Source organism: Taudactylus pleione, unplaced genomic scaffold (assembly GCF_031769625.1).
Source record: "Taudactylus pleione unplaced genomic scaffold, aTauple2 ptg000574l, whole genome shotgun sequence".
NCBI classification, from domain to species: Eukaryota; Metazoa; Chordata; class Amphibia; order Anura; family Myobatrachidae; genus Taudactylus; species Taudactylus pleione.
Window position 1 is genome coordinate 1,968,231 of NW_028284976.1, and position 18,187 is coordinate 1,986,417.

An 18,187-nucleotide genomic window follows, 5' to 3' on the forward strand; every position below is an offset into this window, starting at 1 on the left:
GGTGGCTTCCTTCGAGGCCATCCAATTCGGCAGATTTCACTCCAGAATTTTTCAACTGGATCTTCTGTCTTAATGGTCCGGGTCCCACCTACAGATGCATCGGCTGGTGCGTCTGTCTCCCCGGACCCGCGTATCCTTGCTCTGGTGGCTTCGGACGGAGCATCTGTTAGCGAGTCGGCGCTTCGGAATTTGGAATTGGACCTTGGTCACCACGGACGCCAGCCTCCGCGGATGGGGAGCGGTGGTTCTGGACAATCACTTCCAGGGGCTTTGGTCGCAGCAGGAATCCCTCTTACCAATCAATGTTCTCGAACTGCGGGCAGTCTACAGAGCTTTGATACAGGCTGCTCCTCTGTTACGAGGACTTCCGGTTCGGATACAATCTGTCAACGCCACGGCAGTGGCATACATAAATCGCCATGGAGGAACCCGCAGTCATCTGGCAATGAGAGAAGCCAGTAGCATCCTTCTGTGGGCAGAAAGACACGTAGAGGTCATTTCCGCAGTGTTTATTCCGGGAGTCGACAACTGGGAAGCGGACTACCTCAGTTGTCTGGATCTTCATCCCGGGGAGTGGTCCCTTCATCCCGTGGTCTTTCATCAACTGGTTTGCAGATGGGGGAAACCACAGATAGACCTGATGGCATCTTGGATAAATCATCAACTACCCCTTTACCGCTCCAGGATCATGGATCCGGCAGCGGTGGGAGCGGATGCTTTACTGATCCCTTGGCCGTACAGCCTTGTGTACCTGTTCCCACTGTTTCCGCTCCTCCCTCGGATTCTCAAGCGGATCAAACGAGAGTCGTCCACCATCATCCTAGTGGCTCCGGATTGGCCTCGTCAAGTTTAGTACTCCGATCTATTATTCCTTCTGGCAGACGAACCTTGGCCTCTTCCGCTATGATCGGACCTTCTACAACAGGGTCCATGTGTGTACCCGGATTTACGGCGGCTTCGTTTAACGGTGTGGCTATTGAGACCGCCATCCTAAGAAGCCATGGTGTTCCTAGGTCGGTCATTCCTACCATGCTTAGGGCTAGAAAACCGCTAACATCAGCGCATTATCGCATTTGGAGGGCTTATATCTCCTGGTGTGAAGGTCGTGGATCCTCCACTTCCTCTTTTCATTTACCACGTCTTCTTCTTTTTCTTCAAAAAGGCCTCGATGCGGGCTTACGCTTGGGATCGCTTAAAGTGCAGCGTCACCTAGCTCTGATTCCGGAGGTTCAGACCTTTTTTCAAGGGGTACTTAGAATTCGTACTTACTGTTAAATCCATTTCTCCGATTCCACAGAGGACACTGAGAACAGGCAAGAAGCACTGGGTGGGCGTCCAGTTACTTGTTCTTCAGTTCTGTTGCAGTTTGGTCTGTTTTCGTTGTGTGACTGCAAGAACACAGCAGGCTGCAGGGATAAACAGTGTGTCAGTATGTTGGATTGTTTCTTTTCCTGTTCTCCTTCTCTGTTCTTCAGTCTGTTCTCAGTCTCCTCTCGGGCTCAGTTCTTTAAAACTGGGGCTGATGGGGCATAGAGGGGAGGAGCCAGTCACACTTGTAGATTTTTAAAGTGCCAGGCTCAACTCAACCCACCGTCTATACCCCACTGTCATGAAGCTCCAGTGTCCCCTGTGGAATCGGAGAAATGGATTTAACGGTAAGTACCAAAATCCTGTTTTTTTTTTCGACACCTATTCAATGGTGAAAAGTTATCACCGTTTTTTATCAAAGACTTGTCAAAACTGCGATAAGTCTTTTACACCTTATTCAATTTCAAAGTAAAACCTGCGATAATGACGTCATAATTGCGATATTAACGCAAAAACGATGTTATCGCACCCATATTGAATACCCCTGTCTATGTTAACCTAAATGGTCATGTTCAGAGTTTGTTGTAGTTTATCTTTAAAAAAAAGGATACTCATGGCAAAATCGGCTATAGAAAATTGTGGTGTCCTCTCATGACATTTTCTCTGCAGTATTGTTTTGTTCTTGAAGTGCTGATTGGTCAACTTCTCAGATGCTGAGAGCGTGTGATTGGTTAGCTGCAGCCACCGTTCAACTGTGTGCTGGAACATCACAGTATTCCCCTTTTAAACTCTTCTTTGATTTCAAGTGGTGCAGCCCACACCCCTTGTATTTGGTCTATTTACCTCTATATTACAATGATATAAAAGCTATTTAATCCTGTATGACCCAAAGAGAGCAACAGTTGAAAGCCTGAAACCTGCCAGAGTGAAAATTAAAAAAAATCAAGCCAAGATGTCTCAAGCATGTGCAAATGGGCCTAGTCAGTCAGATACAAAATGCCTCCAGTCATTAAGCGACCAGGAGGCCTATGTAATAAGCCTTGGAGAGAGAAAGTGGATGGAGATAAAGTACAAACCAATCTACTCCTAATGTTACATTACAGGCTGTGTTTGAAAAATTACAGGAGCTGATTGGTTACAACTTTGTCCACTTTATCTTTCTCCAAGGCTTAGTACAAAGACCCTGAGAGAGAATTTTCTTCTGAAGTCTAAAAGCCATAGCAGATCATTATGCAGAACCATGTTCGCTCACTACATCTGTAACCCTTTTAAAGCTTTCATAAGTAATTGCTGCTTTTTAACACAATTTAGGCAGAGTGGAGACAGTTACTTGTACTATTATTGTATTTTCATGTTTTTCCAAAACTGTAAAGGGGTAAACTATAAGAAAAATATGCCAGAAACTTCACTAGTCTTCTAAATTATATTATCTCTGTTTCATTTATATTTGGAACATTTCGGTTGTATGCCTTAGTTCCTTTCTGGGATTGGTTTTGGAGTGCTACAGAGGTGTTGCCTAAAGTTGGCTTGCTAGATTCAGAAGAATAAGGGGTGTTAGTGTGTGCCTTCACTTTGAAGGAGGTATCCTCCATTTACAATTATCTTTTTTTACATTTTTTAGCTCATGTGCCTTATTGGAGAGTCTTTTGATGACTACAGTGAAGATGTATGTGGAGCTGTTGTAAATGTTAGATCAAAAGGAGATAAAATAGCAATCTGGACTACTGAATGTGAAAACAGGGACGCTGTTACACATATAGGGTAAGATGCTTTGTTTTCAAGGGTAAATAACAAATTTTTTTTTTACTTTGTTGTGCAGTGTGTGGGTGTTGATTTCCAAAAGATTTTGTTTTCATTTTATAGCAACTATTCAGCTTCCATCTAGCGCTCTTGCATTTAACCACTGGTGTTTCTCTAGAATTATGCAGATTTTGTTTCACAAAATAAAAGGTCTTGAATTGCCTAAATTACTTTTTTCAATATGTAGAAATGCAGTTATTATTTGTCAAACAGATTGTCCTACAATGCTATCATTAGGAATTAATAAAGGCAGACTCCTCATAATAGGAAGAGGGGGGCTTGGACTGCACAACCTAATTTTAAACATAGTAGGAAGTGCTACCATGCTGAGACTTGTAGTGCCATGCAGGAGAAAAAAATATGCAGGTGCACAATAAGCGCTAAATACTGATTGTCAAAATATTTATTTGTTTTATACATTGATTTTCATTCAAACAACTTAAACTAGAATTCATACAGTGTACTAAAATGGGAAGAACCTGGCTTCAGTTGAGAACATTACTTGTTTTTCCTGCACCTGTCACAGGATATTTGGGCTTTTCATGCAACGTTTTCCATACTTGCAGGAAAAAGTTCAGGAGCATTATTACCATGTACTTGATACACTATGCTGCATGCCAGTTGTGATCAGGCTTTGTACACTGTTGAAAGCAAGTACACAGTACAAGGATTTCTTTGCTTTCAACATATTTCTTTCCATTGTGTACATGACCTTAGAATTCTCAGTCCAAAAAAATAAAATTTTTAAAACAACTCCAATTACGAAGTGTTAAACATGGTTAACCGCTTTTATTTTTGTTTGAACCCCACTAAATAAACTTAAATGTTTTTTGCATAGCATAAAAACCAAAATTATCATTTATAAACCTAATTTTCAAAAGCATATTAAGTATGGCAGTAGAATTTTTTATTATGTAAGGCAACAACCATATAAATTAAGCAATTACAATATAAATTACGTTTAAACAGCATGTCAGCCATCCACAATTGCATATTATTTTCATGTCCACAAATGGGAAAGAAATATGGGAGCAAATTCTGTCACTGTGGCTCTGTTGTGTCCTCATGTTTTGCACTGTTTTAATATGTACCAGTTTCTTATCTTATAACTTAACATTATTGATCAAAACACCAGAATTCACCATAAACACAAAACAGCCTAGTGCAGTGGTTCCCAGAATTTGTCTTTAAGGTACCCTACCAGTCCGGGTTTTAAGTAATTCCATGCTTAAGCAAAGGTGATTTAATTAGTATCTGTCATTTGGATGTAACCATCTGTGCTCAACTATTGATATCGACAGAAAGAAAACCTCAAAACATGACCTGTTGCGAAAACTTGAGAATGGAGGAAGACGATACCTACTCTAAACAAAGGCGTTTGTGTCAAAACTCTAAAAGACAAAAAATGTACACTGCACTTTCGTCACGGCTATCCAATGTATCAATATGTGTAAAAGATATATCCATGCACTGACAATTTGATATGTTTAAATACTTTGACTTTAAAATGAACACACACATATAAATTTCACATAGGAAATGGTCAAAGAAATGTACATCACAAGGACCCACAGTTGAAACATCTACTGAGCAATAGAAACATGAAAACAATATTGCTATTTAAAATGTAGCTGGGTGTATTCAGTTCTAGCATGAAATTCCAAGTGTGCTTGTTAATTAACACACTCTAAGCATCCGTATTAAAAATAAATTAAAATGTAGTAGTCTTTTTGTCAGTACCTGTATGTTAGGTAAATCCTAGTATCTGTGAGTGCATCCCAGCACAGATAACATATGCTTCGTTCAGCCGCACTTTGCAAATCGCGGGACCTCAGAACGAGCTTCCGGGTGTTCTTGTGAGTGTGTAAGTTCACCGTCACAGATGCTGGTCGTAGCGGTTGAGAGAATGATCTCCCTCTCTCTTAGTTGTGGATGTGTCTGTCTCTGTTAATATGGAGCTCCGCTTTCTGAATTCAGCGGTAAAGTCACTCTGGGGTTTCTCCGGCCAAACAGGTCTCGAGCTACAGCACAAGGATATAACAGCTGATGACATCAACGCGTTTCGTCTCTGAATCACAGAGACCTTCTTCAGGGTCCATAGGCTCCACAGGGAGACCTTGGGTGTAGGTGATGGCTTGGACATCCGGGCACCACGCTGTTAAACTTTTGCTCCCAGGATGCACCGGGCCACTCCCTATACCCCGAGCCAGAGGCACCTCAGTTTTGTTTGGTGCCCGGCCGGAGTCTGGTCACTGTAGACGCAGCGGGGCTGTTTCACAGCTCCAGAATTTTCTTCAAAACTTTGGAGTGGGCAGCGCCGGACTGTCCATAGGACGTGCGCGCTGCCGCTCCGTCACCCCGCTGGCGCCGCAACGCCAGTATAGATCTGGGGATCGTGGCGGGACCCCGGGGTCTGTGCTAGCCGGACCTCGCGGGACTCCCAGGACTGCAGCTGGACGTATGGGGATCAAGTAAGGCGGATCACTGCTTGTGGTGATCCGCGTGATAGCAGTCCTTTCCTCCGGATCTCGGGACAGGCCGGGAATGATGGCAGCAGCGCCAGGTCATATACCCTGCGCTTCCAGTAGACCACCAGGGACTCGAAGCTGGACGGGAACCGGCATCCCGGGGGTTAATTGCCGGCCAGGGGAGACATCCTTCCCTGTTTAGCGACTCCTCAGCTCAGCGTGCCTTTCCGCTAAGGTCTGGCTCTGCTGAAGTGGTTCTCCCATAGGCACGCCCCCACTGAGGTCTCCGGTGGCCATTTTCTCTCATTGGCAAGTTGCTGCTCTCTCAGGAGGTTACGGAGTCCGGTCCCCCTACATACCTCACCTCCTGGTCAGCGTATGTAGCACTATAGCCTACCAGACACGGAGTCTGCGTAGTTGAATTGTAGTGTCATTGTGCAGGTGTTTTCTCTGCATTATATGTGACTTGGGCTAGCGCTGTTTGTGTCTCTAACTCATACCCTCAGACATATTGCTATACCTTTGCTTTCTATCTACTGCCCTAACAGTACATGATGTTGTCAGGGTGATTTCTGATACCTCACATTTATTGCAATTCTTTGTGTGGTCTGTCACATACACTGCCATTTTTGAGCCAGTCTCCCTGCAGCTTCTTAAAGCATCAGCCCGGAATAGTATTTTGGCTCCCGCCTAGTATCTGACATACTCAGGGGTTGCATTATACTCAGTGCCATATTGCCATATCTGCCAAAGATGTCTGAGAATGATTATAATGTACACTTGGATGCGTCCATCCTGCTGTCATGCAAGTCGTGCGGCAGGTTTAGGTGAGGAGATGGTACAAGATGGATTATGTGTGAAATGCTATAATCCTCCAGGTCCTTCTAATGTGTTGTTCCCTATGCAGGAACCCCCTTGGTCTTCCTTTGCTCATGTATTGACAACTATTGTGGACTGTTTGGTAGTACCAACTGTTTTCCCCCTATAGGGTTCCCACAGCAGTCTGTTATTCCCTCACAGGGGTTGCATCAACAGGTTACGACCGTGCAGATAAATCCTGTGCCTCCACCATGGGTGGATACTCTCTCTAGCTCAGTGCAGAGCCTGGCAGGCACCTCCACTGCTTTCCAGGCCATGTTGCAGGGAGAAAATCCCCGTAGGCCTGTGAAGCGGCATTTGCAGTCCTCTCAGTCTACACTACATAATACTGAGATGTCGTCTTATGACTGAGAGATTGTGCCTGACGCTGACTCTCCTCTGCAGGAGGTAGAGACTCTGTCTAATATCAATATTTTCCCGTTCTGATATGAGCTGTGCGTTCTGCCTTAGTCATTGAGGAGGACGAACCACCAGCACCGTGGTCCAAACATGCTCTGTTCAAAGAAATAAGGGTTACTTCTGCAGAATTTACTTTATCTGATCGGCTCGTGGATCATATGGCGGCGGCTTGGCAATCACCTGGGAAGCGGTACCAGCCTCAGAAATGCCTACTGTTACCCTTTTCCTGAGGAACACTGTGCTAAATGGGAGACACATCCTGAGGTGGTTTGTCATGTTACGCGCTTAATTAAGAGTGCTACATTGCCTATGCCATCCATATTTTCCCTTAAAGATACTATGGATAGGAAGGTGGAACTTTGTCTGAAATCGATTTTATTCTCTTTCAGGGGCAACCGCCCGGCCGTCCATGGCTGTCTCCTGGGTGGCCAAGCACATGGAATTTTGGGCATAATTGCTTGAGGACTCTTTTCCTACAGATGTATCCAGAGATCAGTTGACATTAGTGGGTAACCTCTGTGATGCACCTGCATATATTAACGAAGCTGCTTTGGATGTCAGTCTGTTGACTTCCAGGATTTCGGCTGCTGCTGTGTCAGCTCGCCGTTCCTTGTGGCTGCGCTTCTGGAGGGCGGACGCTAATTCGAAGAAGGGCTTATAATGCTTGCCTTATAACTGTGAAATCTTGTTTGGTTCGGACTTAGACAAGATTGTGGACACATTGGCAGCTGCTAAGTCAGTATTTCTCCTTCATCCACCAGGGGACACTGGAGCCTCAGTACAATGGGGTATAGGAGTGTGTTAACCGGGAGCTGGCACCTTTAAATAAAAAACTACTGGTAGCTAGCTCCTCCCCCCTCTATACCCCCCCAGGTCAGTCTAAAAAATGTGCCCAAGGAGCTGGACGTAAGCTTCCTTAGGGCTCTGAAAAATTATTTCTATCAGCAAGAGGACAGACAGGCAGCCTACTGCCGATGCCTGTCTGCGCCGAGGGAGCTGCTGGGGAGACCTCACCCAGCAGCTGCTGCATGCGGTTTGCGCTGAGGTCTCCTGCTACAGAGACCTCAGTCTCTGGGGTGCCCAAAGATGCACTGCATGCAGTGCATGTTGCAGGACCCCGTAGCACATGCCCGCCGCCGGCAGCACAGGCAGGGCTAAGGTTAGTGTTCCCTGGCTCTCTGGTTAGCAGAGGAGCCATGACAAGTGTTTAGGTGGGCATCCACAGTGCGCTCAGCTAGCGCTGAGAGCGCCATAGCGGGGGGGCAGAGCCTAAGTTTTCCTTCTGCTCCTGCCTCCCAGCAGCCTCAGCGCTTCCAGAAGGACGCTGGTGGCCATTTTACACGCACTACAGGGTGGGGAGAGAGCTGTGTCAGGAGTCAGGCTAGTACTCTGTGTATCAGCACTTGCATTTTTATTCTTGTTATCAGCACTATTCAGTTAGCACTGCAAAGATCATAGTTTATCTCCCTCTGTGCCCCTTTCAGCAGGGTCTCTGTGTAGTGTGATTATATAATCTGTTATTGCAGTTCTTTCTGTCCTTTTCTCTGTGGGTGTGGTGTCTGTACGGTAGACATGTCTACCAAGGGGTCTAAAGCTGCCCAAAAGTCTTTTTCTTGCAAGACTTGTGGTGAAAAATTCACACAGGGACAGTCTAATACTTCCTTACTGTGTGATAAATGTGTGTCTCTGTCTCAAAATACTGATCTTGTAGTTTAGCCTATGTGGTCTGATCAGTTATATCAAATCTACCATGAGAGCTGGAAGCAGCTCGCAAGGACAGGGAGAGGCTGAGACAAACAGCAGCTGAACCAGATTGGGCTCGCTCTCTGGCCAGATCTGTTGAGGGACTTACAAAAGCAATGTCCCAGGCTACACCTGCTTATTCTCCTGCTCAGGTCCTTAGTAAGAGATTGATTCATAACCCCTTACGCTGGGATGAATCAGAGGATGAGGAGTTGCAGGACCCTGAAGAGGGCGAGGTTCAGGAAGAGGAAACTTACATTCCTGAGGACCCCGAACCTGCATCTCAGGGCTTGGATGCTTTAATTACAACAGTACGCCAGGTGTTACATGTAGAGGATTTAGAGGATACTGAAAAACCATCTATTTCGGTAAAAGATTTAAACAGTCTGTTACTTTTCCAGCATCTGAAGAGCTGGATGAGATTCTTTCGTCCGCATGGAAATACCCAGACAAAAAATTTCAAATTTCTAAGAAATATCTGTCTTATTACCCTTTCCCACCTGACAGTAGGAGATTATGTGAAACTCCTCCAGCAGTGGACCCATCAGTAGCCCATCTTTCCAAGAAAACAGTGCTTTCAGTGCCTGGCGCGGTTTCCCTAAAGGAAACCTCGGATAGGAAGATGGAACACACATTAAAATCCTTGTGTACAGTTGCAGGGATTTTGATGCGTCCAGCACTAGTTAGTTGTTGGGTAAGTAAGGCCATTGAAGCCTGGGCGCTGCAGCTGGCAGAGGGGATTAAGACAGGTACGCAAACTGACAACTTAATTCAGTTAGCCGAACAGATTGCAGAGTCGGCTGCATTCCTCGGAGAAGCGTCTAAGGACATTTGTAATCTATCCGCCAGATCTTCAGCATTAGTTATATCTGCTAGAAGGACTCTGTGGCTGCGTCAATGGCAGGCAGATGCAGAGTCCAAGAGAGCGGTAGAGGCCCTTCCTTACTGGGGAGGTCCTTTTCGGATCGGAGTTAGATAAGTGGATCTCACAAGCTACAGGAGGGAAATCCACTTACCTACCATCTGCAGCTCCTCCTCCTACTAGAAGATCATTGGCAGGTCCCTCCTTTCGATCCTTTCGTGCCTCTGGAAGATTTAGAGGGCGTTCCAGAGTAGGTCTGGCTTTCTCCAGAGGCCGAGGTAGAGCTTCGGCATCAGCCGCCTCCAACACTCAGCAGGACAAGGCAGCTGCCAAGCCTGCCGTATGACGTCCTTCCTTCTCATTTGGGGGATCCCAGGGTTGGGGCGCGCCTTTTACGTTTCAAGGAGATTTGGATCCAGTCTTGACAGGACACCTGGGTCATGGATATCATTCACGGCCTGAAATTGGACTTCAGGGTCCGACCTCCCTCTCGTTTTTTCAAAACCGGTTTACCTCTGGAAGCAGAAAAACGAGGAGAAATTTAGGAGGCAATACAAAAGCTGTTATTGTCTCAGGTAATAGGGAATGTTCCGACCCACCAGAGGGGTCAAGGGTTTTATTCCAACCTGTTTGTGGTGCCCAAACCGGGCGGCTCCATGAGACCCATACTCAATCTCAAGGATTTAAACCCTCATCTTCGAGTTTTCAAATTCAAGATGGAATCTCTCCAATCCGTTATAGCGGGTCTCGACAGGAACGAGTTTCTGGTGTCCTTAGACATAAAGGATGCTTATCTCCACATCCCCATCTGGCCCCCCCATCAGACCTTCCTAAATTTCCTCCTAGAGTTGAGTGGTATTTTATGCTCTCCAGCTGGCGCATCCGCTGCTGGAGGGTCAGGCAATCAGAGTCCAGTCGGACAGCGCCACTGCAGTGGCGTATATAAACAGGCAGGGCGGCACAAAAAGCAGAGCCGCCATGAGACGTCAAGGTTAAACCACAAACTACCAGTTTACTACTCCAGAACAAGGGATCCACGGGCAGCTGCAGTGGACGCACTGACGGCTCCGTGGAAGTTTCATTACATCTACCTATTCCCTCCGTTTCCGCTCATTCCGTACTTGCTTCAAAGAATCAAGCGAGAACGGATCAAGGTGCTCTTGACAGTACCAGAGTGGCCCAGACGAGCGTGGTACTCCCAGATACAGAATCTGTTAATAGACGAGCCGTGGCCACTGCCTCTTCAGGACTACCTCCTTCTTCAGGGCCCGCTTGTTTATCGCGACTTAAGGCGGCTTCGTTTGACGGCCTGGCTACTGAAAGGGCCGTCCTCAGGAAAAAGGGTGTTCCGTCTAGTGTGATTCCCACAATGATTTGTGCTAGGAAAGAAGTCACTTCTCAACATTACTACCGCATATGGAAGACATATGTTGCTTGATGTGAGAGACGTAATTCTCCTCCGTCAGTCTTTAAGGTATCACGTCTCCTTCTTTTTCTTCAGACTGGTCTCACAGCAGGCCTTCGTCTTGGTTCATTAAAGGTACAGGTATCCGCATTGTCCATTTTCTTTAAGAGAAAATTGGCTTTGCTTCCGGATATACAGACTTTTCTCCAAGGAGTTATGAGGCTTCAACCCCCTTTTGTGCCTCCCACAGCACCATGGGATTTAGATTTGGTGTTGGCCTTCCTCCAGTCTGATACTTTTGAGCCTTTACAGAGAATGGAGATAAAGTACTTAACCTGGAAGGTGGTTCTGCTGTTGGCACTCGCTTCAGCAAGGCGTGTGTCAGAACTCAGTGCTTTATCCTGCCGCCCTCCTTACCTTATTTTCCATGAAGATAGGGCGGAGCTACGTACTCAAAGGGCTTTTCTCCCCAAAGTGGTGACAGCCTTTCATATAAACCAGCCTATCATGGTTCCGTTTAAGGATGACTTCCAATTCAAAATCCTTGGATGTAGTCAGAGCACTCCGGATTTACGTTGACAGGACAGCCTCCCTCCGTAAATCTGATGCTTTGTTTATTCGGTTTGATGTGGCCCGTCCAGGTTTGCCGGCCTCCAAACAGACCATTTCTAGATGGATTCGCTTCACTATCAGGCAAGCATATGTGGTGGCTTCCAAACAACCACTGGGTCCTATTACAGCGCATTCTACGCGCTCGGTAGGTCCTTCATGGGCGGCTGCTCGCGGGGTTTCCTTAAACCAGCTTTGTAGAGCAGCCACTTGGTCAGGCACACGCATACCTTCCTACAATTCTATTGTGTTGATACTTTTGCGGCCTCCGCTTCGGAGTTTGGCCGTGCGGTGCTGCAGGGCTCTCAGCGCTCTCCCACCCAGGATGTAAGCTCTGGGACGTCCCCATTGTACTGAGGCTCCAGTGTCCCCTGGTGGGTGAAGGAGAAATTAGGATTTTGGTACTTACCGATAAATCCCTTTCTCCGATTCCACAGGGGACACTGGACACCCACCCTACGCTGTTCTACCTGCATTGTTACTGTTTTACAGGTTCAGACGCTGGTTTCCGTTTTAATGTCTGACTGAACTGTTCTTATTTTCATGTATATGTTTGGTTTCTTATGTATATGTGATTAATGTAGCTTTTCTGTCTCCTCCTCCTTACTTTCCAGCTCCCCTCGGGCACAGTTGTTTTTAGACTGACCTGGGGGGGTGGGGGTATAGAGGGGGAGGAGCTAGCTACCAGTAGTTTTTTATTTACAGGTGCCAGCTCCCAGTTAACACACTCCTATACCCCATTTTACCAAAATCCTAATTTCTGCCCCCTGCATCTACTTCTACGAGACCACAGACCTCGTCCTTTTGGCGCCAAGGGAAACAAAGGTTAAACCTTTCCTCGGCAGTCAGTCCCCAAAAAGACTGCCATGCCCAAGAAACAGGCCTGGAGTACAAGACGTCCAACTTCTAAGTTAGAAGATAAATCCTCAGCCTGATGGGATGGGCCTCCCTCTAGGGGATCCTGGAGTTGGAGGCCGACTTCTTCAGTTCGCCCAGTGCTGGTGTCAGACCACTAGAGATATTTGAGAAGTGGTCTCCCACGGGTATGCACCATAAAATCCACGGGGATTTTATGGTGTTGCTGGATATTCAGAACACATACCAACATGTACCCATTGCGCATTCTCAACAGGGTACTCAGGTTTGCTATACAACAGGAGCACATCCAGTTTCAGGCTCTGCCTTTTGGCCTAGCTACTGCACCTCGGGCGTTTACCAAAGTTATGGCTATCATGGCGGCCCACCTGCGGGGACAAGGTGTCTGACTGCTACCTTACCTGGACGACCTTCTATTGTTGGTAGGGTCTCCAGAAGTGCTCCACCACCACCTGCAGCTAACAATTTATGTTCTCCAGACACATGGGTGGTTAATCAATTGGAAGAAGTCATCCCTGACTCCATCCCAGAGGACGCTCCATGTGGGAGCCCTGTTGGATTCCCAACAGCAGAGGATCTTTCTGAATGCAGACAAGATATCCAGTTTACAGACTTGAGTACGCAGATGTCTCCAGTGTCGCTGAGTGTCAATCCACAGGAATGCAAGTTCTGGGTTCCATGGTCTCGACATTCGACATTATGGAATATGCCCAGTTTCATTCAAGGCCTCTGCAGAAACTGATTCTATCCAGGTGGAACGGATTACCCCATCGGATAAAAGCACAGACGATGGTGCTCTCTCCGAAGGTGCGTCTGTCTATTGCCTGGTGGTTGCTGTCAAACCATCTAACCAAGGGACTCCCCTTTTGGATCCCGGACAGGGTCATCCTGGCAACGGATGCCAGTCACCAGGGTTGGGGTGCAGTGACCGGCACACACACTTTTTAGGGTCGTTGGACAGTGGTGGAAGCGGCCCTGTCATTCAACATATTGGAACTTCGGGCTGTCTTCCGGGCTCTCAAGCTGGCCAGACACGTACTTTCTGGAAAGCCCGTGCAAGTTCAGTCAGACAACGCCACAACTGTGACATACATCAACCATCAAGGAAGAACTCGAAGTCAGGCGGCAATGACAGAGGTGTCACGCATTCTGACATGAGCGGAAGGTCATCTCCCAGCCATATCTGCGGTGTTCATACCGGGAGTTCTCAATTGTAAAGCGGACTTCCTCAGCCGTCACGATGTGCATCCAGGGGAATGGTCTCTTCACCAAGAGGTGTTTCAACTCCTAGTGTACAAGTGGGGCCTTTCCGAACTTGGACCTCATGGCCTCTCGACATAATCACAAACTGCCAGTGTAAGAGATGCTGAGGCAATCTTGGTAGACGCCTTGTCAGTAAAGTGAACCTTCCAGTTTGCATACCGGTTTCCTTCTGTCGCCCATCTTCCTTGAGTCATTCGGAAGTTCAAACAAGGAGGAGGCACAGTCCTGTTGGTGGCTCCAGCGCGGCCCTGGCGTCACTGGTACTCAGATCTTCGGAGTCTCTCCATTGACACTCCGTTGCTGTTGCCTCAACATCTTGGCCTGTTGTCTCAAGGTCCTTGCCTTTACCCTGACCTGGGTCGTCTGTCTATGACGGCGTGGCTCTTGAGACAACCCTCCTAAGGTCCAAAGGATTCTCCAGCTCTGTAGTAAACACTATGCTCAGAGCGCGTACGCTGGCTTCTGCTCGGATCTATCAGAGAGTGTGTCAGACCTATTTTCAGTGGTGTCGTCCCAGAGGTTACGATCCTCTGGTGTTTCGGATGCCTAGTATTTTGGCTTTCCTCCAAGCGGGATTGGATCTCTGTCTCCGCCTAGCCTCACTGAAGGTGCATGTCTCTGTCCTTTCAGTTTGGTTCCAATGCAGGATTACTCCTCTTCCAGATATTCGCACTTTCCTAGGTGCACTCCAGATTCAGCCTCCCTTTGTCCCTCCAGGACTGCTTTGGGACATCCCCAAGGTCTCCATGTGGAGCCTATGGATCCTGAAGAAGAAAATGAGTTATGGTAAGAACTTACCTTTTAACTCTTTCTTTGAAGTCCACAGGGCACCTACCCTGACGCACCTGGCTTCAGATGGGCTTCATTCTGGTCACTGGTTTTCCATCTCCTATGTGAGATTGTGATTCTTGTGTGTTCCAGACTTCCTTCTCTCTTTTACATCCTCCGGCTTATTATGAACTAAAGTGCCTCGGAGGCGGGGTGTGGGGAGAGTGGCCCGGTGCATCCTGGGAGCAAAAGGTTAACTGCGTGGTGACCGGATGTCCTAGCATCACCTACACCCAAGGTCTCCCTATGGACTTTGAAGAAAGTTAACAAAGGTAAGTTCTTATCATAACGCATTTTTTTCAAGACTTGGAAAAAGTGTAATTCAGAGACTAACGTCATTGTGCTGTAGCTCGAGACCTGTTTGCCCAGAGAAACCCCAGAGTGACTTTACCGCTGAATTCAAAAAGCGGAGCTCCAAATTAACGGAGCCAGATACACCATCTACTTGCAGCGGCATAGCTCTCGCTGAAACATCCACAACTAAGAGAGGGGGAGATCATTATCTCAACCGCTATGACCAGCATCTGTGCCGGTGAACTTACACACTCACAAGAACACCCGGAAGCTCATTCTGAAGTCCCGCGATTTACAAAGTGCGGCTGAACGAAGCATATGTTATCTGTGCTGGGACGCACTCACATTTACTAGGATTTACCTAAAATACAGGTACTGACAAAGACTACTACGTTATTTATTTTTAATACGGATCCTTAGAGTGTGCTAATTTAACGAGCACACTTGCAATTTCATGCTAGAATTGAATACACCCAGCTACATATATTTTAAATAGCAACATTGTATTCATATTTCTATTGCTCAGAAAATGTTTCAACTCTTGAGTCCTTGTGATGTAAATTTCTTTGACCATTTCCTATGTGCAATTTATAGGTTTGTGTTCATTTTAAAGTTAAAGTATTTATACATATCAAATTGGCAGTGTATGGATATATCTTTTACAAATATTGATACATTGGTTAGCCATGACGAAAGCGCATTGTACATTTTTTGTCTTTTTGAGTTAATCATACTGAAGTTTGCACTAAACTTCCAACACTTGCTGCTAATTGTCATTGGTGGTTCTTAATCATAGTATATGAGCATCGGGAGTTTGGTAGATCTCTACCACTTGTTTGTGTCAAAACCCCTCACTTAGCTTAGTATGCATGGCCTTTTTATTCAACACAGGACTGATGCCACAGTGAATGGCCTTGGTAAAAACACAAGAAGAACTATGGGGTCAATTCAATTAGATGCGAGTTTGCAGAAGCAAACTCTCATAACAAAACTCATACATTGCGGCAGTTCGTGCATCTCCGAAATGCGAGATTCAATTACTAATAGTGATTTACTGGACTCGTGGCAGGGTCACTTTACTCTTTGCAAAAAGGTACAGGGCAGCAGAACAGCATGAAAAAGTGGGAAAATCATCCTGGTACCTAAAAACCGGCAACTAAGATAGCAGGACCATATAAAGGGCTGTTAGTGGAGTTTTTAAAAAAGTGTAAAATAATGTATTTTTTTAATTTTTATTTTTATGATGGAGCAATAAAAGGTAATGAGTTTTTTTTCAGCTACTTTAAGTCTTCACATAAGTTTGGGGTACATAAAAATGTGTTTGAATAAAAATTGCATTAAATCGCATGTGTTTTTTTTTTTTATACAAGCTTTACAAAGTTGCAAAATAGTCTATTAGCTCCAGTCTGCAAGTTTTAAAATCCCTCTCCCATCAATACAACACCACTACATACTTGTCCGACAGCATTTAACTTTTTACAGAAATTCCCTATTAAAACACTCCAAGTGCATGATTATCCATTAGGAGGTGTGTACCAGATGTTCTGCTGTGTCCTGACATTTTTGCCGTAGCGTAAATATTTTTCCTACCTTTGATCTGCTCAGAGGGGTGTGCACAAAAAAGTGAATTTGCTGAGAAAATTCAGTGCAAGTTTGTACTTGAATTACAAATGCAATTCACCATGAAAACTGCTTGCAATAGCCAACTCACTCCTAATTGAATTGACCCCTATGAATGCAACGCAATATTTTGCTCCATTCTGATCTTTTCACAGTAAATTGCTAATGGAACATAACCCTTCCTGGATCTTAAGAGTAACCTGTGTAAATATAAATTTGAACATTATCTAATGGGAGAATTGTATTTTATATTACATCTATAGTTTATAAGGGATTGTGTTTTGTTGTCAGATGAGCTATCTAGAAAGAGTGTATGGTTTGCAGTACATCTAGTGTCATATTTTAATGTCATCATGGAATCTGGCATTACTTGTTTCTACTTTTTGTATAAAATGTCTCATCTCAATTAAATGAAATATATATATTTTTTTTAATAGGAGGGTATACAAGGAAAGGTTAGGACTTGCTCCGAAAGTAGTGCTTGGATATCAGTCCCATGCAGACACGGCTACGAAGAGCGGCTCCACTACGAAGAATAGGTTTGTTGTTTAAGAAGACGCCTTCTGAGTATTCTTTCATAGGAGACTGCGTCAAGCAATCGCGACTTGGGAGCTGTACCAAAGCCTCTACAAAAGCAGAGTGGACTGCATTTAAATTTGATTTCCACCTCAATATTGCTAAGATTTGTGAAAAGTCATTCGCCTTTTTGTCTTGTGCTATGTTCAAATTCACTCACATTTTACTTTTTTTTTTTTTTCCTCCCGGTTTCGGTAAAATAAGTTATCCAATCAAAACATTTCAGTGCTCAAATTTCCTTCCTCCCAGTATCCTCAATGGTTGCCCAGGTTATCTCTGTAATAGATTTTTTTTTTTATTTTATTTTGAGTTCTTTACTATTACAGAAATATTTATCTGCAGGAATCTGAATCATTACATTTGCATTGTATGCAGTTACAGTAGTTTGCTGATTTGCAAGGCGGAGGATTAAAATGCATTCAAACTTCTCTAGCGATTCATTCATGGTTTTGTTTTTTTGCTTTTTTTTTCTCATTTTAACAGCATTGTTCTGGCTGTATTTTGTGCTGATGTTGGCTGCTAGGTTTAATTTATTTGTTTCCCTCCTTGATAACATTAGTGATAATCTGATTACGTTTTTTTTTTTTTAGCTCATGTAACATTGGTGATGAATCCGCAGGAAAAAAAAACTAATGGGTTGAATAAAAGTGTTATTTTGTGTGTTTAGAAACATTCTTTAATTTTTATTTTTTTTTGTATGCCATTACAAAGCTTTGCTGCAAGTTTATGCATTTCAGTAGAATCAGTGACCTGTTTCTGTGATTTCTTAAACATAATTGTGGATTTTTTTTTTTTTTTTAATGTGCATCATAATGACATTCCTTAATAGAAATAGTACGTTTGTTTTTATTTTTATTTTTTTTGTATCCTATGGCGTATTTTAACACATTGTATTAGCGTATACTTTGCTTTGGTTATAAAAAAAAAAAAAAAAAAGTAAAAAAAAATGGCTCAAGTAGCAAAGCAGTCACCATTCATATTAAGACAGTGTACAAAACTGTAAATAAAACATGTACAGTGAATTGTCTTTTTAGACAACTAGAATTGTCATTTTTTTTTTTATCTTTCCATGAGCGGAAATGTTTCTACTACCTTCAATTTGGAACACAAACATTTTGTTATAGGATCGATGAATCGCCAAGTTTTAACATGTTTCAATGATATCCAAGTGTCTCTTGCGGAATGCAAATAACTTTTCTTACTCATTTGTCATTTTTGTCATTGTTTTAATGAAACCTCATCATATATCCAAATTAC

At 44.6% G+C, this 18,187-nt stretch overlaps 1 protein-coding gene across 2 annotated transcripts in view; it reads left to right on the forward strand.

Annotated features, from left to right (window-relative positions):
- Positions 1-17,968, forward strand: part of EIF4E (eukaryotic translation initiation factor 4E) — a 71,689-nt gene extending 53,721 nt beyond the window's left edge. For both annotated transcript variants that reach the window (XM_088453267.1, XM_088453266.1), the window contains exons 6-7: positions 2,930-3,069; positions 16,792-17,968. In XM_088453267.1, coding sequence (XP_088309393.1) covers positions 2,930-3,069; positions 16,792-16,906 — 255 coding nt within the window. In that variant the 3' untranslated portion in view covers positions 16,907-17,968. The remainder of the gene's footprint in view (positions 1-2,929; positions 3,070-16,791) is intronic.
- Positions 17,969-18,187: the final 219 nt, after the last annotated feature.